This window comes from Mchenga conophoros, linkage group LG23, assembly GCF_057382185.1.
Source record: "Mchenga conophoros isolate Kocher_MC1m ecotype Shallow Benthic linkage group LG23, M_conophoros_male_GT1.1, whole genome shotgun sequence".
In the NCBI taxonomy this organism is placed as follows: domain Eukaryota; kingdom Metazoa; phylum Chordata; class Actinopteri; order Cichliformes; family Cichlidae; genus Mchenga; species Mchenga conophoros.
The window spans coordinates 19,694,726-19,716,855 of NC_140547.1; the positions used below are offsets into that span (position 1 = coordinate 19,694,726).

At 37.9% G+C, this 22,130-nt stretch overlaps 1 protein-coding gene and 1 long non-coding RNA gene across 5 annotated transcripts; one reads left to right on the plus strand and one right to left on the minus strand.

Moving 5' to 3' along the window:
- Positions 1-124: 124 nt before the first annotated feature.
- LOC146547095 (adenylate cyclase type 8-like) lies at positions 125-20,725 on the minus strand. 4 transcript variants are annotated; one of them, XM_085265757.1, is made up of 24 exons: positions 20,257-20,725; positions 13,672-14,047; positions 12,970-13,158; positions 12,466-12,705; positions 11,663-11,891; positions 11,439-11,588; positions 11,033-11,163; positions 10,259-10,370; positions 9,906-10,033; positions 9,675-9,833; positions 9,282-9,516; positions 8,998-9,186; positions 8,781-8,881; positions 7,894-8,095; positions 6,987-7,088; positions 6,760-6,887; positions 6,595-6,676; positions 6,318-6,476; positions 5,241-5,387; positions 5,057-5,149; positions 4,835-4,949; positions 4,112-4,236; positions 3,940-4,038; positions 126-3,484 (listed from the first exon to the last, which is right to left on the minus strand). In XM_085265757.1, the coding sequence occupies exons 2-24, from the start codon at positions 13,914-13,916 to the stop codon at positions 3,302-3,304; spliced, it is 3,543 nt and encodes a 1,180-aa protein (XP_085121883.1). In that variant the 5' UTR covers positions 13,917-14,047; positions 20,257-20,725; the 3' UTR covers positions 126-3,301. The 4 variants fall into 4 exon arrangements, with proteins under 4 accessions (XP_085121881.1, XP_085121879.1, XP_085121880.1 ...); XM_085265755.1 differs by having other exon boundaries at positions 125-3,484; positions 9,675-10,033; positions 13,672-13,951; XM_085265753.1 differs by having other exon boundaries at positions 125-3,484; positions 9,675-10,033.
- Positions 4,590-13,689, plus strand: LOC146547096 (uncharacterized). The gene is made up of 10 exons (XR_014890842.1): positions 4,590-5,067; positions 5,251-5,374; positions 9,297-9,401; positions 9,472-9,534; positions 9,679-9,829; positions 10,985-11,138; positions 11,463-11,528; positions 11,691-11,896; positions 12,507-12,713; positions 12,987-13,689. It is a non-coding gene; the product is annotated as an uncharacterized LOC146547096 (long non-coding RNA).
- Positions 20,726-22,130: the final 1,405 nt, after the last annotated feature.

Below are 22,130 nucleotides of genomic sequence, written 5' to 3' on the forward strand. Positions count from 1 at the left end.
AGTTGTGTAATAGCTGTAAACTAGTTACTGGATAACTATTATACGAATTTCAAGCTGACACAGCAGCTCACGAGTTCCAGTCTGTCAGGTCAGCTTCCTGCTCAGTTTTTATTTACCTTGAAGTAAAGACTGAAAATTTATCTTTGCATTTGACAGAACCCTCAAACTACATCTATTGACATCAAATACACATGAAAATCATGTTAAATCCCAGCTTATCAGCAGCTTTAATGAACAATGACTGGAAACAACAACAAAGTCCTCCCCACTGAAGGTCACAGCCAGAAAACAAACTGTGATTGAATAAAGGTGGAAATAGAGACAAAACCAGAAATTCAAATTTAAAATATGTAACAACAAGATCTATGTAATAAAACAATGATGATAAAGTAAATATAAAACAGATGACTATGAAAACATACTAACATACTCAAATGGAAAAATGAAATGCATAATAAACTCAGAATTCAAATGTACATAAATAATGAAAAGAATTATAATTTGTAGTATGAATATAATTCAACCATAAATACTGACAAAACAATAAAAAGAAGTAAAAGGTATAAAATGAAACAAATACAGTGAAAACATTTCCTTAAAGTTAAAGGTTTTTTTTTAAACATAACACCAGTTTTTAAGAGTTTATTCATTTTAAAGAGTTTAAATCCACTACATCGCCATCAGCTCAAAGTGTAAAACAATTAATTCAGTGATTTTAAACTTTATATCATTATTATTATTATTATTATTATTATTATTATTATATGGTTTATAGACTGTAGAGCGGAAATATTTATTCATGTCACAAGACCTGTCAGCCAACATGCAGTTTTGTAACACAGCACAATGAATAGACTGCTTTCTCCTCACACATACATTAGATCACTCACAGACTCATGTGATCTGGATTCCAGCTGTGAATCCATTTGATTTGCCCTCCGTAACCTCAAAGGCCCCCGCTTATAGTCAGGAGATGCTGATAAATGAAAGTTCAACCAGACTCCACACAATTATTCTGCTTCTCTGTTACACATGTACATGGATGTGTTTGTTGTGGAGGATTTTAAGGTTTATACAAGAGACAAATAGAACTGTTTTGCCTATAAACAACTGACTTTTAAATTCACAGTCACAGTGGGCCTATGACTGAGCCCTGAGGTACATCATATTTAATGGCGCTGGCTACAATCTTCACATGAGGTTAGCCAACAAATATTAACGGTGAAAGTCGTTTTTAAAGTAGTAGTGAATGAGTTCTTATGCCATTTGTGCCATTCTAGTTTGATTTGCTAACAGAAAGCATTTAGTGTTTGTACGACCCGAAAGTTTCCTAAAACACATTTTCCATCTCAGTCCGCTTATGGCAAAAACAAATTAAATTCTCTTTATATTATAAGGTTTTTCACAACATGATATGAATCAACCATGAACTTGAACATGTACTTAGTAGGTCTTTCAATTAGGTAAAGAAAACCTCAGCAGAACTACAAAACATGACATACTGAACCATTTTATTATTTTTTAAACAAAAATTAAGCCAGAATGCACGAGTAGTGTGTGAAACACACGGAAAGCTGGTGGTTTGGAAGGGCTGCCTTCCAAAATTTAAACACAGTTTAGGTTTGCAAAGTAGCATCTGAACAACCCACAAGACTTCTGGAACAATGTCTATGGGACAGACAAGACCAAAGTGGAGATGTCTGGTCGTAATGCACAAAACCAAACACAGCGTTTCAGCACAAACACTTCATACTAACCATGAGCAATTGGTCTTGTGGTTTTGCAACGGGACTCGGACAGTTGCTGAGTCAACCGTGAATTTGAACATGAAATCTGTACCAGTGAATTCTAGAGTCAGGTGTAACTCTGTGTCCAAAACTTGGACCTGTTGGTCATACTGCAGGACATACATGGCATACTGTAATATGTCATTTGTTGTTATTCACCTGAGTCGTAGTTGTCCCTGTAAGGTCCAGATTACTTATATAATTTTCTGGTATATTAACCTTTGAATTAACGCAGCATCTACTTTCCTTTTCCTGTGACTTTTACTTTCAGCAATCACAAGAGTCATAAGATTGAGCACTGAGGTACATTTAATACAGGCTTCACATAAGATTAGATTTACATCATCCTAATCTAGTTATGAAAAGAACAACAACCACCCTGTTAGTAGTTACACCTAAGCTGGGAGCTGGATTTACTAAAAGAAAAGTTTCAGTGTTTTTAGAAATGAAAAATCTACTCAAGTTTAAAGGTAAACACATGTGAAATTAGCAATTTCTCTTTTCCTGTTTATTTTATTAGAATAACAAAATAGTATCATTAACAGCTGTCAAATATTAGGCAGATCTTTAATGTAAATTAGCCACAATATAAGAGCGCTCAAACATTTAACCATAAAAAAACACTGCAAGGGACAAACCCACGTTTATTTTTCCTTTTTATTTATTTATTTTTTAAATCAACGCTTCTTATAGACACACTTTGTCCTCTGTAGACAAACAAAGTTCTGTCACAACTTAATGTGTCTCTTATATATCCACAAATCTAAAATATCTAAATGTAAAGTGCTTTGATCCTGAAATGTTTTTGGTCCTGCACGCGGCTCCATCTGGTGGTCAGACAAAGTTATGACAATTTTAAAAAAAATTGCTAGAAGAGTTTGAAACCTTTAACAGCAAGAATAAAAACACAGTAAATAAATGCTTAATATAAGAAATATAAGAAAATTCTTCACACTTTCATAAAATCTTTTTACAAATATGTTTTGTAAAAAGTTACATGTTGTGTTAAAATTTTAACTATAATCTTTTATTGACTTAAAACCCATAGTTTCATATGAGGAAATCAAACCTACACAAACACATAAAATAAAACATGAATGTTTTTCTGCATCAAAGTCTTGGCAGAATGACGAGTCTTATAAAGGAAGGCTGCTTGAATATCCAGAATAAACCTTCAGGAATCCACTTAGAAACCAGAGTAACAGACACATGAGAGGTCCCCTGAGAATCTGTCTACTTTTAACTTTCCTTCAGTGTCTCAGTGATTAGTGATGTTTAATTTGCACATGCATGTTTCCATGTTGTTAGCTTTGCTCTGCAAAGCACCACAGGAGTTGTTTGTTCCAAAACACAGAGCAAAAGTACAACAATCCATCACCATCATTACTAATCTTTCCTTTACTTTAAGACGATGCAGATGAATGTTCAAACTCCTTACCCCCTTCAACATTTCAGCTTTCACAAATGTTGACAGTTTTACCTTTTACCCTCAAAACCAAACCTTTTTTTCCTCCTCACGACGCCTCCACCAGGTGGAAGCCTCCGTTCTCCTCCCTCATCTTCTCCCTTTTCTGGGCTTGAACCAAACTGTAGACCACAGCTCCCAGTGTGTTCCTATTGAGGCTGAAGCCCCGCCCCCCACCACGCTCTATAAAGCTGGATCGCTCCTCCTGACTGCTCACGAAGTATGTTCGAACCTGAAGGGAAAACACTTTGATCAGTGGTGTGTACAGTTTATGTAACTAATACATTAAACATGATATTTTTCTTATCTGAAATATTTTTCTCATGTTTATGAAAAGTTCTGTTTATATTTTTGGGGTAAAAATGTATAAAAATGATCTCCTTGTGTTAGGCAAATTTTACAAAAATGTATGACACACTTTTCCTGCACAATTGTGTCATGCACTTTCTCATCATTTTGACTTCTTTTGATTTGTATGATAAAAATTCAAATTTTTTTGTCATACTCTTGATATATACTTTTTTGTTTAAATATAAACCCTCCAAGTTAAAATGCAGTTTTTTTTATGTTATGTTAATTTTATGTTAAATGTAACTATTTTCAAACTCATTTGTTCATACCTGCACCTAAATCTCATAGTTTAGATCTTTAGGTCATGTGTGTGGTCACATGATGATGATGGCTCACCTTTCCGTGGCGTTCACTAATCCCTTTGAGATAAACGTCCCCTCTGAGCTGCCTCAGAAAGCCTCGTTCAACCAGAATAGAGCTGGTGTGTTCTGAGACCTAAACACAAAGGACGACATTTAAAAACCTGTTGAAGTGATGACCTCATGTTTCTCCAAACAGGTGAGCTCACCTGTATCCGCCCGCTCACACCGGTACTCTCCATCCTGCTCGCCATGTTCACCGTCATCCCCCAGATGTCGTACTGAGGTTTGGTGGCTCCAATCACACCTGCTATCACCGGACCGTGAGCCACACCTCGAAGTGATGTTAGAGGTCAAAGGTCATGGAGTGTTTAAATAATACACAATAATAATAAGGGAAAAAGATACTTTTTTTTTTAATTTTTGCTAAAGCTTTTAAAAATGTAATAATAATAATGAAAATAATAATATTACATTAAACTTTGTTTAAAAATTATTTTCTAGACATGTTTGTAATTTTGTAATTCTTTTAAAAAGTTCATTATTCAAAAACATATTAAAATATTTGTTACTGTTTACCAATGATTCATTTAAAATATATAAAGAAGAATGATTTTTAAAGAATCTATTTCAAAGAATTTTAAAGAATGATTTTTTTATAGATAAAATAAAAAGAAGTAAATACATTTGTGAAATTGTTCATTTTTACATTTCTGATGTTTTTATGATTCCCATTCTTGATGAAAATCTTTCACCTTTGCACCTAAACTACTGGTTTAACTGTTTGTTTAAAACTTTCAAATTCTCCCTCTAAACTCTTTCTAACTCATGAAAATGTAGAGATTTTTATTTTTTTCTTTGAGTACTAAAGTGGTATTTATGTGTGTGTGTGTGTGTGTGTGTGTGTGTGCGCGTGCGTGCGTGGTACTTACCAACACGGAGCTGGAAGTTGTTTCCTGTCTGTGTGTTGATGTGTTTGAGAGTTTCCTGCATAGCGAGTGCGAACAGGACCAGCTCACTGAGGTGATTCCAGCCATCCTCACAATCCTGAACACACACATGCACGTCTGAATGAAGAGTGTATGGACATCAGAGCCTTTGACAAGAGGCTCAGAGGGAGCATTTAAGTGTTGTGATGTAACAGCAGGACTCACCTGCCTGTCAGGTGAGAGGCCTGAAGCTGCCATGTAGCAGCTGCCAGTGGTTTTGATCTTCTCCACCTGCTGAAAGTAGCATTCATCCAGCAGCTACAACACACAAACACAAAGGTAAAAAATACTACATTTAATAAAGTTTACAAAACATATCTCGTTTGTGTGTGTGTGTGTGATTTATGACCTCATCAAAGTCGCTGATGACGTGGTTAAGGAGGCGGAGACACTCAACATGCTGATGAAGGACCTCCTTTTCCTCGTAGAAGTCGGAGAATCCGGGCAGAGAGGCAAACAGCACGCCCACTCGCTCATACGACTGTGAGTACAACTCCTGATAACACACACGCACACACACACACACACACACACACACACACACACACTTTAATGCTCTGTTAATATGACTCATACTAATAGAATAAGTAAATATCGATTATTGATCAGGCCTACTGGTCATGAGGTCTGAGGGCATATGTCACACCTTGCATTTAAAGATGAGAAACAATTATACAAAAACTTGAAAAAGTCACAAAAGACTCAAAAAATGTGCAAATGGCCACAAAATATTATCTAAACCACTTCCAATTCTTACAAAGTCTCAGCTGTTCTATACAGTAATTTATATATATATATATTTATAATAAATATAACTGTACGAGTGTTGTTTGTTTTTAATTTTTTAGAAATCACGTGCCTAAATTTTATCAAGGCTGAAAGTCTGGAGGAGTGGCCTCTGGATGACAGGTGGATGATGACATAGGAGGTTATACATCTGAGCTAATTGGAAAATCTAAACTCTGACCTCAGGACAGTGTTTGAACTGATTTGTGTAATTTGGTAATATACAGAATCACATCATGAGTATACAGTGATATTTTACCCTCTTTTTGGACCTTTTTTCGGAACACTTTAATACAATTATCTGACCAATAATATGTCTGCTGCATGGTTACTTGCACTCATAAATCACCCAAGAAGTCTGTGCTCCTGTTTTGCTGAAGGAAGTCTAGGATTTTTTTACACTCTGATTAACAGTTATCTGTGTCTGTGTAATGGTCCCAGTAGTCCTGTGATGCTCCCATGGCCAGAGCATGATAATGAAGTTAGCTTTGATTAACTGATAACTTAGTTATCCTCTCTCATAAAGATATGGTCACTTCTGACTAGAAAAAACTAAATGACAGTGACCAGAATGCTAATGCTGGAGCTCCAAAACTCAATAGGAAATCAAGTTGGCTGCTATGTGAAAGGCATCAGGTACCTCATCATTGCGGTCTCTCTCCAAGAAGTGCTGGGCAACATGTGCGGGCAGGATATTGAGCAGCAGACACTCATTGTGCTCCCGCTGCTCCTTCATGTCCTCCACCTCCTTCTTTGCCTGAAGGCCCCAGAGGAAGTCCAGCCGTGCTGTCGCCTCCAGCTACCAGTGAAGAAATGGAAGAGGGAAGTGGTGGATATTAGCATACTGAATTCATATCAGGGTTATCATTGTTTGCTTGATAGCAATAAAAGCTGGTAGCGTGTTTAACAGAATCCACCTGTCTGCTGTTGAAGAGGACAGCCACCACAAACATCAGCATAAGAACAACACAGACTCCATTCCTGCACAAGTGATGAGACCTGACAACAACAGAGGAGACCACATTTTATTTTCCACACCTTTACACAAAAACACAGGAACATGACCTGAATGGAACTTGTACCTGTAATTCTTGATTATGTAGGTGTAGAGGGCAGCAAACAGCAGTAGAACGGCCAGCTGCAACACGCAGCTCAGTCTGAGGAACACGGCACAGGTAACCATAGCAACCACGCCACTTAGAACCATGTACTGTACACAGAAAGGCCAGTGATAATTTTAAAAATGGTTACTGACTAATCAAAACAATGTCATCATGATTCTGAGTTCATGTGATGTTTGAGTGTTCACCTCTGGATATGTGCAAATGTTGATATCGGTCCAAGCCGAGGGAGGCGGAGCCAGCAGGGAGTCCCTGTTGCTGATGTCAGTTTCTGATGAATCACACCACAGCTAGTGGAAGCAAGCAAGAAGCTTTCTAACAAGTTATTTTGTACTAAATTCTTTGTACTAAAGCCTTTCAGTAAGTTGCTGGAAGAAGCTATTATTCCCACTGAGGTTTTTAAAAATGTTTAACATAAAAGATTGGTTGTCAGTATATGGGAAATCATAATAGACAATAAGATGTGCACGTTATTGCAGGTGAGTCATTACTTTTTGGCACAAAATACCAAGAAACTAAACGAAAACACTAGCAATGCAAAAATGGAGGGACTTCTTGAAATGCTTCAAACAAACATTCCCATTGTTGTAAGAAAATTTTTTATTTTATCTCATGTTGCTGTTAACACTGTTCCAGTGCAACTAAAGAATGTGTAAATACACATTTTTAGTTGTTGAAACGACAATGCTGTCAAAGTGATGTAATTTCACACTTCGTTTACAGAGAACACATTTTTGCAAAACTTTAGAAATTCAAGGTGATTACAATCAATACTCTTGATACTCTTTTATACTGATGGAGACTCATCATCAAACAGTAATCCTCACACTGTGTTGTGTCAACATTGCTGCTTAAAATGTAAAACAATATTTTTGGAGAATTCATTTTCCCCCAAATTGCTTCATTCTTTGCATTTCTCAGCATTCACATCAGCAACTGTTACAGAAGTGATGCTGAGGCGGACAATGATGTTCTTTTAATCGATTTTAATATGTTAGCTTGTTTGGTTTTCAAATCTTTTCTTATGATCGTTCGGTATTTATGACCTATAACATATCTTAGTTGTTGATTTGATAAAAACAATATCAGACTTACAATGTCTGCAGAGGCGATTCCAAAGTTGACAGTGATGGCAGTGAGTGTGAGCAGCATGCGGGCACTCTTGTTTTCATGCACCCAACAGCAGATTGACTGGAGGGGAGCAGGACAATGCTTAAATTCCTCCCCCAGAGTCAGCAGCAAGAGCAGGAAGTAAATGCCGCCACTGACCACAAACTGAACGACCATTGGACACAATCTGTGGGAACAAAAAGTTACTAAACACACACATGTCAGCTGTTATAGAAGTTCCGGTCAGCATGAACAAGATGTTTCCTCTCCTTGTATAACATTTATAATATTTTTAAGGGGAAAACAAATTTGTTTCATCTTTAGCTTCATTTATCTCTAAGCATGACCAGATAAATTATTATATCGAGCCAAAAAGTGCAGAGAAACAATTGGTACCTGATCCTATGCAGATGATTTTCTCTTTTAGATGTGAGGGCTGTTAAAATAATATCTATTAACATAAAAAACAAAAAAGCATTTGCAGAAGCTTGTTTTTGTACTGTTACATTTTGGTGCTGAAAAGATCACAAAGTCTTATATTTTCAATATATATTTAATTACAGCTGCTCATTAACACAAATATCTAATCTCATGGCAGCAATTTAATGTATTTGGCATGTAGACACGGTCAAGATAAAGGTCAGAATGGAAAAAGGTGATTTCAGTGACTCTGAACGTGTTACAGTAGAAAGTAACACTAGTTGAAATATGATCAGGACCAATAGCAGTGTCTTCAGTTTTATCTGAAGATTAAATACAAATTCTATGGTTTTGTTTTTTACATGTTAAGCTTATGTTTTTCCAATTGTTGGATAATTGGACAAACATCATTTACAATTATTTACATCATTTAACAAAAGGAAAATCTATACCTTGGGGCTGGGATTAGCACCTGGACTGTCATTAAAAGCAGCAGCAGAATGAAGGAGCAAACCATGTTAGATTTGAAGAGTTCGTCTCTCATCTGAGAATACTGAGAGACAAACATTTTATTAATGACTGTTTTCAAGGTGCCAGTTTCACCCCCCCCCCCCCCCCCCCCCCCCCCCCCAAAAAAAAACCTACTAAGAAAAAAGATTCTCGTGTTACCTTTCCCTCCACATGGGAGTCCTTAAACACCTGAGTAAAGGTCGTGATGTGCTCCTTCCTCATTCGCTCACTGCTGCGCACCTCCATGGCCTGGCGAATCCTCTTGTTCACCTCCCGTGTTCCTGAGCGCTGAGCTGCTATATTATTGGGCAGCTGGGTCAGTGAACCATTGGTAAAAGTAGCAAGGATCTGTGAACCAACAAAGAATACAACAAAAGGTCAAAGGTTATTGAAATTCAATCAGAAAAGTACTAATGGACTTTGAATCTGTCTTCTGCACTCACAAAATTCTTTCCTAGGATGTCTCCAAATGGCAGCTCAGCACTCCACGTTGTTATCTCGTCATAACTGGGGCGCCTTGCTTTAGGCGGCTCCACATCTTCCTTCGATGCCGGACGGACCAGGTATGTGTCGATGTTGTGTTTCCGTAGAAACTCGCTACGATCCTGGCCATGTCCCGCCTCTGTCTCATAGATCCCACCCAGACAGTCCAGAGTGGCCTTGGAGATGTGAACCTGACTGAAAGGAGATGAAAATGTACAACAGTGTTACATGAACACATCACAAAAATCTTCTGTATTTTAATCATTAAGATTAACTTTATGGGATGACACCTATAGCAAACTGCAGTTTGGCAATTAAGTAATAAGGATATATTATGTATTAATTTGTCTTACCCAGGCACTCCTGCAGCCTCCAAACTGTTGGCGACGTCCACGTCCCAGCTCCAGATGTCAAACTGCCACTTCTGAAGACCCAAAACACCACAAAGAACGGAGCCAGAGTGGACGCCTATTCGCATGTCCACCTCCTGCTGGAGCTCCCGACGAACGTAACTAAAATGAAATACACCTATGAAGTTTTGTGGAAACAGCTGTAGGGCTGTGTTAGCCACAGATGATTGGTACCGTATAGTGTTGATCATACTGAGGCCCATCTCCACACAGCAGCGGGCATGTCCTCTCTGAGGCTCTGGGACTCCTGATACGCAGTAATAACAATCACCCAGAATCTTAATGCGCAAACACTGGTGGTCCTGTACTCAAACACAGGGGAAAAAAGAAAAACTGTGGCCTTGTACATTTAAAAAACACTAAATAAATAAATAAATGGCAAAAGCCAAATAAAGATTAAATTCAAATGAAAAAACTTTATACAAAACTTAACAAAAGAACCCCTAGTAGAATAACAAATACACCAATCCTTTAACTGGTACAAACACATAAAACAGGAGCTGATGCAGTTGACAAGGTGATCTGACCTCAGCCAGCCTGTCGAAGCGACCAAAGAGTTCATTGAGGGTTTTAACGAGATCCTGAGCCGAAAGAATCAATGACAGCGATGTGAAGCCGATGATGTCTGCAAACAGGATGCTGTGGAGAGGCAAAATTCTCATCATGAGAATATCATTTTAATCCCACTGAAACCAATGTAAAACCACTACTGCAATACGTTTTTGGCTAAATGACCTTTACATATTCTTTATTCATCCTCTACATTTTTAACTTTACAATCTGTAATGAAATCATCGAAATAATTTATAAAACCACTAACAATACCTGTTCAGTCTTATTTTACATTAGATGAAAGCTAAAAACTTCTTTAAGAAATTATGCCTTTGCATTATTACTGGTGTTGTTGCAGAACAAAAAATCACACCTGCTGGCTGTTCAAGCGTTAATCAATTTTGGGGGCTTTTTTTTTTTTTTAAAGTAGATAGAAAGATGGGACAATGGAGGAAGAAACTCAGCAAAGGTCCATGAGTTGGACTACGTTATAGCTGTGTGGTATGTGGTTGGCTCCACAATTAGTAAGCTAAACTAGAGCCTAAAGTTAGAGGTTTTTGATACAAAACTCTGTGGTTAAAGGTTAACTGCTCATTTGACTGCCATAACAAGTCATTTCAGTCGATACAATAACTATAGTAGAGTTGTTAGTCTGTTGAAGCTCCTCAAAGTTCTTCATTCTTTTAAAACTACATTTATAGCATGTGTGTCCAGCTGGCTCGTCATCATAAAGAAGTGGGTTGTATTACCTGACATCCTTGTAATGGTGAATGTAGATCTTGTGCAACTGCTGAGGCAGCAGATAATCTTCCATGACGGCCATGTCACCAATCATCTCAAGCACCAGAAATTGAGGTAGGATTGACATCACCAGGCGTTCCTGACAGCACAAAGACGCACACATCATTAGCTTTAGGATATATGAGGTCCAGACATATCCCAAATACTTTGTTTCACATGACTTGCTACCTAGCTGTTTCTTAGTTAAACATCTTGTTACGTTTGGTCAGAAAAATGATGATTTGACTTTATGCTGATAACTGAGATCATTAATAAATAGATGAATAGGTTGACCACATTTACAAATGATCCTAATACTTCTTCCACTTCAATAGGGACACAAAAGATTAGGGAACCCTTAAATATCATCCTCACTTGTCTGTTGTTCTCCCTCTCTAGTCTGACTCGTCCTTCGATACAGCGCCTGGTCTCCAGGAAAGACTGTCTCTGAGTCCAATCAGACAGGTAGTGAATGAACAGACCCGCAGTGTTCATAGCCAGATACAGCAGAGCCTTGGACAACACCTGCACGTGTACAACCAGACAGTTTAACTGCACAGTGACAGAAAGCAGCCAATAAAATGTAGCAATTTTGTTACCTTTCTGATGAAGCTGTGGTCATTATAGTGACAGCAGAAATCCACCAGGAGGTGCAGAGTGGAGGTGGTTCCTCCCGCAATGATGGACCAGAGGAGGGGGAGGGGCAGGAGGGTGTAAGTGGAGAAAAGCGTGAAGAAGACATACCAAGAGTGATCGCTCTCCGCCCAACTGAAAACACCAACCAGCACTTGGAAGGTCTGAGACAGCCAGCTGACCACTGACAGATACCTGAGGTAGATTTAAAGGAAGAACAGGTCACTGTCTTCAAATTTTTAAGTGAAACATTTTCAGAATAAGACTCTGGAAAACTGAAGAATTTTAGAGGTTCCTTCGGCTTCTGAAGTCGTAGCTCTTCTTTCCTTTTCTGGAGAGAATAACAAACGTTCTTCCAAAAGAATTTATGACATCTTACAGCTTTCAATGTCAGGAATTTGTTTTAGAAAATCACTTCTGTGTTGGTAAATGCAGTCAAGCAGTCACATTGACTTATCTGTGGTTTAAAATTTGAGCTACTGTTTAGATTCTGCTGGTAGGATGAAATGTCATCTGCATATAACTTGATATTTATCTTAAAGAAAACTAAACATGCCCTCTGCAGTGCAGTGCTTCTTTCCTAATAACAGCCAAATAAATAAACAAATAAATCCATATTGTTTCGCACATCAAGGTACTATAATATTAGCGACAGATTACATTAAAAGACATAGTAACTTAGTTCATGTAGGATGTCGCTAAGTTGGCACAGAGATCCTTATAAGGAGCCCTCCCACATAGCAAGCAGGTCTGCTACATCCCAGTGTACCTAAGCCACTGAGGTGATGACAAGACTTCCTTTCTGGTCAGAACCACCAGGCAGATTCCTATCCACAAGACTACAGACAGACCGGTAAGCCAATCACAGGCCATGCCCCACCAGCCCAGCGGCCATGTCAGCAATGAGACAAGAAGGCGGGTCAGGATGTCAACGACAACAGTGACGACCAGTGAGGTTCTTCTCTGAGCCGAGGAGAACTGCTGGTAGAGCTGCTCCAAGTCTGCAGACCTGAAGAGGTTATAAGCATCAGCATTACTTATTTTTATACCATTGACAATAAGCAACAATATAGTCAATAAGACACCTGAATAAATAAAATAGGCAAGTAAAGATTTATGATTAAATATGTAAAAAATTCTAAATACTATCAAGGTTTATGCTACAAAGCATATTTAGACAAAGATCATTAATTTTATGACTGTATCATAATTGTTATTATACAGTTAATAATTGTATGGTTTTTAGTTAAAATGTCCATTTGAATGTCTTTACTTGAATTTGTGCTGCAGTGTGGGGATGAAGACGCCTCGCACCGTCCACCCAGACGACACAAAGAAGTCAGCATCACTGAGTGGGTCGTGTTTGCTCTGTGTTGCTGTGGTGACTGTTGGGTGAATGCGAGCTGCTGACGAACGGCGCTTCTGCCAAAATACTCCACGAGACGCTTTATTGCGGATCTGCCTGCAAGACAACACAGACCGAAGAACTTGTGTAATACTTCAAGTTTGATTTAAGAGAATAGACAAAAAATATTATGTGAAAAACGTTTTTTTTTTGTTAAATGTTCTTAATTCAGTAACTTGTAAACTGTTTTGGATAAGGATAACTTGTATTAATAATTAAGATGCCGACAGTTCATACATTTATTAAGGTTATTCAATCAATTCAATCATGAAATTACTATGAATCAATGTATTTTTAATAAACACATAAATTATTCTGGAAGGAATGTAAAATAACACTTTAAATAACTTTAAGATTACATTAATTTGTACATTAATCAGGAAAAATTCACATTTTAGGAGTTAACTAATATGTTTATAGTTAATTAACGATCAAGAAAAAAGTAATCAGGAATGTTATTTCAACGTTTTAATTGAGATCATTTGCAATTTCAGCAGGATGAAGTTAACCTTAATACCAACGTTTATTATAGTTAAGGTTCAGTTAACTCAGAAATCAGTTTCTTTCTACCTGTTGATGTCCGCGATGTAGGCATCGGTGACTTTGATATGGTGCTTGCCTCGCTCCAAACCCCCAGCGAGCCTCAGTGTGTACAGGTTGTGCTGGTCAATGATGTTCCTGACGGCGTTCTGCCACAGCAGCTGCTTCCTGCGCAGGTTGGAGGTGGGGCTTATCCCAGTGCTAAAGGTGATGTCGCTAGTCTGCCGCGCCGCCTCACAGTCACCATTTAACAGCTCGCTGCAATCTTCACCCATGGTTACAGAGTTGTAAGGCCTGGCTCTTCTGTGAGCTGATTGGTGTCAAACAGATTTACATCAGTGATAACAGCAGCAAAACTGTTCTGTCTTTCAGTGTTGAGGAAACATCCAGGCTCCCGTACACAGGGCTGAAAACAAACCAGAAGAAGCACTTAGAAAAAAAGTGGCACCAGTAATGATGATTTGTCATTAAAATCCATTTTACACAAAATAATTGCCTAAGGAGTGTTACTCAATAAATACAACAACCTTAAATTACATCAGTGCATTTAACGTTATGTATATATATTTTTTTGAAGTTTGTTAACTCCATTGAATAATGCACACTGAAGAGTATAGTTGTGTAAATGTGCTTCACTAAGTAATTGTGATCCTTCATTCAGTTTGGGTGTGTGCAGATTTGGCTTTTGTGGGTGTGTAACAGATTTCCAGTGTAAAAGTCACTTTGACTAATTTTGTTCAGGCTTGTGCTTAAAATGTTAATAAAATCAGATTTCCTGTACTTGTGCGGTGCATGGGACAATTTTAATTTCTAGTAAATAACTTTTTTTTTTTTTATAGAAGCTGGTGTTGATGGTGATGATATGAAGTTTGTCCAAGTGATGAAGTCCACTCAGGTTTTAGTTGCAATCACTGAATAAGGTGTTTATTTGATATATGAGTGCAAATACCCTCCAAATTATAATGTAACATATTTGCATTTCCTCTAAGACCAGTTTTGTTTTTTGTAATGACAACTTACTAAATTTTACAGTGTGGTGGAGTTGAACCCAAACATGGGATAAAAGGAGGGATGCAGTTTGGACAAGCTAGCCACTTCATAGCTTTTCAGTTTTTACACTTATCAGTCTTTTGACCCTTTGAGATCCACAGCAAGAAAAAAGCAATGGAAATTTTTTTTGTTTGCATTTCTTATTGACTTGGGTGAGTAATAACCACAATCAATAATTTTTTTTCAATAGACCCTGTAGTTTTTAAAATATTGATCTCTACCAAACAGTTGAGATGTCACTTCATGGTAAAAGTATGAAATGTCATGCAAATACAAGTACAGTAGATAATACAGTTGAAAAAATCAAATAAAGGGCCAAATTATAATTAAATTAATAACAAAAACTATCCAGGGCATTGGATACAATTTATTTCTAGTAGCATGCCAGTGAACATTGCTGGTTTTCATTCCATCAAAGGAAACTATTATATCAAACAACAAAGTACATATTTTTTTAAATCTGCAAATGTGAAAAATGTGCAACAGCACAAAATACTCACATTCGGGCCACTTCTGATTGAATGCTACTGTGCAAAATCATTTTTGTTTAAAAAAAAAAAAAAAAAAAACTAAAGACAGTGCAAATCAATCACATCTGCTTGTAGTTTTGGTCGTTGGGGTCTTAGGGTGTAGCATTTACTCTGTGGTCTTGGAGAGCTGAATCATGGTTGTCCAAATCTAGATGCTGGCTTGTTAACTTGGTTCAGACACAGCCAGGTGGAAACCTTTTGAGAGCCATTGGTTTCTGGTCCAGTAGGGCACAGTCCCTCTTGTAGACCAGGTATTCAAGTCAAAGATGTATCCGAACAGTGGAATATGCCATCTCCTTAACTTGTAACTTATACCTTGTCTTATACAGGTGTAATAGCATATCAGAAAGTTTAATTCCTCCCATATGCTAATTATATACAGGGATGAGTGATGGGCATGGAATGGTGATCTTTGCATTGGACTCTTTGCTCCACCGTTTGACCAATGAAAGAGGCATGAACCCACAGGCATTGGTTGACACATTTCTTGTCAAACCATTTCATTGCAATCAGACCTTCATCAGACCTTGTGGCTTCATATGAAACCATGACCTCAAACACACTGTGGTTGAAGGTGGATGGTATCATGAGTATCATGCCACAGGACGTATGATTTTTAGCCATATAATTGTTTAGCGTCCATATAGTACTTGTTCAACATGAAATTATAATTTTGACAATTTAGTAATATTAATTTACCAGCTACTGTAATTTGGTTAAAAGGTAATCGGTTGTGATATTTGTGATTTCCACATGTTATTCTTGATTTTTACAATATTTACTAATATTAACTCAGAAAGTTACAAAAATGACTTACTGAGGAAATTATTTCAGCATATTCTTGCTGTGCTAACACTTAATGTGCAGTGTTGGGAAGGTTACTTTTAAAATGTATTCCACTACAGATTACAGAATACATGCCCCAAAATGTATTTTGTAACGTATTCCGTTACGTTATTCAATGAGAGTAACGTATTCTGAATACTTTGGATTACTTAATATATTATCATGCTTTTTACAACTACATGAATGTACTATTGCTGTGGGATTTATTACTATTACTGAAGGTCCGTGGCTCCGAACCGTAGTAAATGGACCTCTGGCTAATACATCGTTTCCTGTCAGGCTAGTAGCCGAAAAATAGCTTTACTTTGTTGTCTGGGTCAAGTTTGAGACAGAGAGGCGTTGAAAGGCTGCTCCAACAGAACTTATTGTTTCGGAAGAAAACACGAACACAGTCGAGTCTTAATAGCTTACTTACAACTGGGCTCGTCAGGCACTCTTCTTGGCTGCAGTGGTTATTATTATATTTACATGCTTCCAGCTCCCGTTTCTGCTCAATGACAACTAGTACTTTTCCACTCTCTTTTTTCTTCTTCCTCCTCGCGCTCACAGACACATAATGTGTATGGCAGTCCATTCTCCCTGCAGCACGGACTACACTGCCCATGAAGCTACATTCTTTAGGGCTATGACTGTAGCATTCTGCCTATTAGCTTAGCACAACAACAACAACAACAAAAAGGTGCTCTCTCACCCAGGAAACAGGCAGAGAGAGCCCGCGTCACCCTGTAACCATGGCAACCACAACGCTGCCACCTGGAATAACAGAACATAGCAAAACCCAAACAGTCCTGACCCACGACAATATGAAACAGGAAAAAGTAACTGTATTCTGAATACCACCTTTTTAAACGGTAACTGTAGCGGAATACAGTTACTCATATTTTGTATTTTAAATACGTAACGGTGGTACATGTATTCCGTTACTCCCCAACACTGTTAATGTGATTTATCAACAGCAATGGATAAACAAAATGGGTCTAGTGGTCTGCGTTTATGGCAAATAATCAATTTTAATAACATTTAGGTTATGTTAGCATTAGCACCATAAAGGGACAAATCAACCGTTTGGTTGACCACTTTTTAAAAAACATTATTAAGCATTTAATTTCACTTTTTTAATGCTGTCAAGTGACATACATCTGTTTAGTAATTCCTCTAACACTATTATAAATCAAAAAATTATATCTTCCTGCCTTAGTTTCATCAAAAACACTCAAAATATGTTTGATGTTTTTTTGTTTCTGACTACCTGGTTGGTAGAGGGATAAGAAGAGCCAACCGTTTACATTCACAGTGCCTTCTGGTGGATTTTTTGGGCATTACAGATGTAAACCAATTGTTAGAAAAGACTCAATAAGGTAGGTTAATTTCAGTGAAAGCCTGAAAATGTGTTCTACCATTTGGTTGAGCATCATTTATTATATTTTATTGGTTTTATTAAATTTTTTGCAGTTACACAAAGGTCATAAACTTGTTTTTTTTTCCACAAACTTCTCACTTTAAATGTGAAACACGTGCACAGAAAAGAAACAAAATCAATCAATAAATAAAAATATTTGGAGAATAACTAAGATAAAAACCTCCAGGCTATTTGATTTTCAATATTCAACTTACATTTTTAATTTTTCTTTTGACTGTCAAAAGGGAGATATCTTGTGTATTACTGAAGTGGCTGCTCTGGATTGCATTTAAATGAGTTCCTAATATTTTATACTCCACACTGTAAATGTCATATAGATATGTAAAATGTAATGATTAACAGAAATATTGAAAAAATAAAATAAATCATTGCCAAGTTGTTGTACTGGACTGCATTCAACCTCTCAGGTGTATCTAATAAAGTGGCTGCTGACTATAAATGGTTTCAGGTCTCTCTGCCAAAAATCTAAGACGCCTTTCAGTGGCACAGTTGGCTGAACGCAGTCTTGGCCCAGATCAGGTCCAGGTTTCAGGGTTAATCCAATCAGGTAGCAACACACTAACCTGACTGTTGACAGGACATTAAATCTCTATTATCAGATGTCTGGGTTGGTAAATGGAAGAAAAATTACTTGTCAGCACTCTAAAATCCGTTCACCTGGACTGGCTATCAGACACTTAATAAAACAACAATATTTACAGTAAGATAAATTTCAGCAAGTGAAGCTTTAAATTTGGGCTTTAGATGCAGGATGTCTGAACATGGGATAAAAAAAGAAAAAAAAGGAAAATTATGAGCTTTAAAATAACCTTTACTCAGTTCAAATTGCATTTGATTGCTCTCTTTTCTTATTCTCCTCATAAATATGTCAGATAGCTACTATGCCATGTACTAAGCAACTTGTCTGCATAGGTAAGCCAACATTAGCCAGTATAAATTCAGTTTTAAACTGGTCCATAACAAACACAACTTTGACCATCTTTTGATAACTATCCAGTCGTTAAGTCTGATGTCACTAGCCGTGTCTGGGCCTAAACTCCGCTGCAGGTCCATATATCAAACGATCACTATGGCATTACTGAGAGTTGAAAAACTGTCTAAAGTCTTTCATCTTTAATAAAATGATCAGCGTTCTGCTCTACCAGGAGTAACAATTGAGTTTAACATCCACACATCCATGAAAACGGAATTTATGACATTTAACGGCGTTAGAAGTTAGCTCGCTAGCTTCTATCTAAATACAATATAGCATGTCCTGACTGCGGGGTTTTGGAAACAAATTAAAACGTACAGCTCTGTTATCACTTCCAACATAAATGAAGACAGAAAACTAAACAGCAGTGACGTTTGTAGGGTTACTGAAGTTGGGCTAGCTGGTATATAATGATGTGCTACGTGATCGCTAGCGACACAGCTATGTTAGCATAATATAAACAAGCTAACTTTTTTTCCACTCGATAAAAGTTAACGTGAGTGTTCTCGTGGTCAGGAACAAATGTAATCGCATGGCAGGATGTTGTAAAAGGACCAAACTTCAGCCAGGAGAACAACTGAGATAATCCATCCACAATACGAGGTTAGTCATTCATATACTGCTGCATGGGCTGGGCTGTAGTTACATCCTAAGGTTTTAAAAACTAGGCTTAAATAAATGATTTAGGAGCTTTTTGAGATTAAATAGAAGAAAATACAAAACATTAAACATGTTAACAACACAAAAGCCATATTAAACGCAGACTACTTTAGGCCCATAAGTAGGATTCGTCACTACATCACTTAACGACCGGATAGTTCATACCAGTCAATTTACATGGTTTTCTGGATCGATCATGATTTTGAGCTCTTTTTTTCTGTGTAATATTAGCATCATTAATATTAGCATGTTAGGGTTAGTGTCACATAGCTAAATCCCATCTTTAGTTGATAAGGTTAACTAATTAATCCAAACTTCTACAGCTGATCTGGAAACTTAGCTGCCATTTTCACTTTATCAGCTAATATTACAAGTTTTACTGAAATAAATGCTTGTTGGTTAGCTTTCTGTGTTAGATCCACGATACTAAATAGTGTGTGTCAAATGCAGATTCTGTTGATGTGAGGGAAGCTTTTATCATTTATCAGAGATGTTCCAGACTCCTCTACAAATGAAAGAAAAATATTAACATCTACAATCAATCTAAATCAAGATGAAAACATACATTCATCACAAGAACCATATGTGTGAGGAGCCAAGAGGAAACTATTATAGTTTTAACTTATTCTGTCATTGTTTGACCTTTTACTGGAGGTTTTTAAAAGCAACTCCTAAGCTGTTGGAAATAGCTAAAAATGTATTTTGTTTCTCTAAAATCTATTAATATTAATATTATTTAATTTTATTATTTATATACATTTATTTTTGTTTGAATAGAAATTGATGTAACTCTGCAGTTTAAGGTTTTTAACAGTTTAAGGAGTTTAACCTAGGAGTGTCCTTCAGAAAGCAAAAACTGCTTAAGTCACGAACAAACAGAGGATTACTGGATATGAGACTCAATTCAGTTTCAGTTCAGTTTTATTTATACAGCACCAAATCACAACACCAGATGCCTAAAGGTTCTTTATATTGTACGGTAAACACCCTACAGTAATACAAAGAACATGGAGAAAAGCCCAACAGTCACCCCTGACCCCCTGTGATCAACAGGAGTTGGCAGCATATACAACATGAATTCACCTCGATTAAACTGTGTGGAAAGTGTGAAGTTTGAGTGTTTGTGTTGTACCTACTTGTTGCTTTGATCCTGTCCAGATAAAGGTTTGACCGCAGTTTGATCCTTCAAACACTCTTCCTGCTTTCTTTGGTTTCTCTCACATTTCAAATTCACAGTTTTTCCTTTTCAGTCCAGTATATTTTGTCTTCATTTCACTTTTGCTCTTGAGCCTCAAAGTTTCTTCTTTAAAACATGCTTTGTGTTTGTCGTCTCTTGTCGAACATCTCCATCATGTTTCTCTCTGATGTTGAGTTTATGCTTCATAAGAGCAGTACTCTTTCTCTGAGAGGAAAACTGCAAAATTACAACGACAACGAGTCATTAGTCAACCTCAGCGGAACAAAATGAACCCAGTGAGGTAGTGAAGGTCACTATGGCTGTTTCTTGTCATTCCTGCAGCTTTAACAATGTCCCAAAAATCAGAAAAATGAGGATAAAAAGAACCAGAAGCGACAAACAGAGCAGAGCGAGGCCAAGTCAGGAGATGAGGATTTGAGTAATGAGCTGATGTGAAGCAGCAGATGTCTGACTGAGCATGTTAATCCCAAAAGAAATCCCCGAAACAAAGACAAATGGCCCTTCATTAATCAGACAGATTAACTGTGTGTGGGGAGGTTCAGGTGCCTGATGGGATTGGCAGACCTCCAACCAGGTCAGATGGAGTCAGCACGGTTCAGTTCAGGATAGAAACAACTGAAACTCAAGAGAAAACTTCATAAGGTCACCTCAGGGTGTTCAGACAAATTAAATAGTGAACAAGACAAAACATTAATGACAAAGTTGATGTTTTCCTATCAATCAACACCATAGTTGGAAGTTTGATGGTCTGTTAGTACAATTAACCACACAGCAGCCACATTGCACACAAACTCACTCACAAGCTGGCAACAGTCGGCCTGCACCCAACCCTATGTGACTGGTTGCAGGACTTTTTGACTGGCAGGCCGCAGTCCGTCAGGATTGGCAACACAACTTTAGCCAGCATTATTACAAACACTGGCGTCCCACAGGGTTGCATCCTTAGTCCCATCCTCTACACCCTGTACACTCACGACTGTGTCACCTCCAAGAAAGATAACATCATTTTGAAGTTCGCGGACGACACTGCAGTGATCGGTTGCATCACTGGAGGAGACGAGGCGGCTTACAGGAGAGAGGTGGCCGGTCTGGTGTCATGGTGTGAGGACACCCTCAACACTGACAAGACAAAGAAGATGATAGTGGACATGAGGAAGAAGAGGAGACCTCACCAACCGCTGTCTATCCGGGGCCTTGAAGTGGAGAGGGTGAGCAGCTTCAGGTGCCTGGGTGTCTACATCACCGAGGACCTCACCTGGTCACTGAACACCACACAGCTGGTCAAGAAGGCTCAGCAGCGGCTGTATTTCCTGAGGAGGCTGAGGAAATTTGGTATGTCGGCCAAGATCCTCAGCAGCTTCTACAGCTGCACTGTGGAGAGCACACTGACCAGCTGCATCACTGCATGGTACGGCAGCACTACTGCTATGGACCACAAACGCCTGCAGAGAGTGATAACAACTGTGGAGAAGATCACCAGGACACCGCTGCCCTCTCTGCAGAGCATCTACCATCATCGAGTCCCGAGGAGAGCTGCCTCCATCCTCAAAGACCCCACACACCCCCAACACAGACTGTTCACACTTCTGCCTTCAGGGCGGAGGTTCAGAAGTTTGAAATCCAGAATATCGAGACTCAACAACTCCTTCTTGCCCACTGCCATCAGACTCTTGAACAGCTGACCCATTTTGAACAGTAATAATAATTTTTTGCACATCAGGTCATCTTACATATTATACATAATATAGAAAAAAATATAATACGTAATATAATATTGCACAAAGCAATATTATATTACGTATTATATTTGCA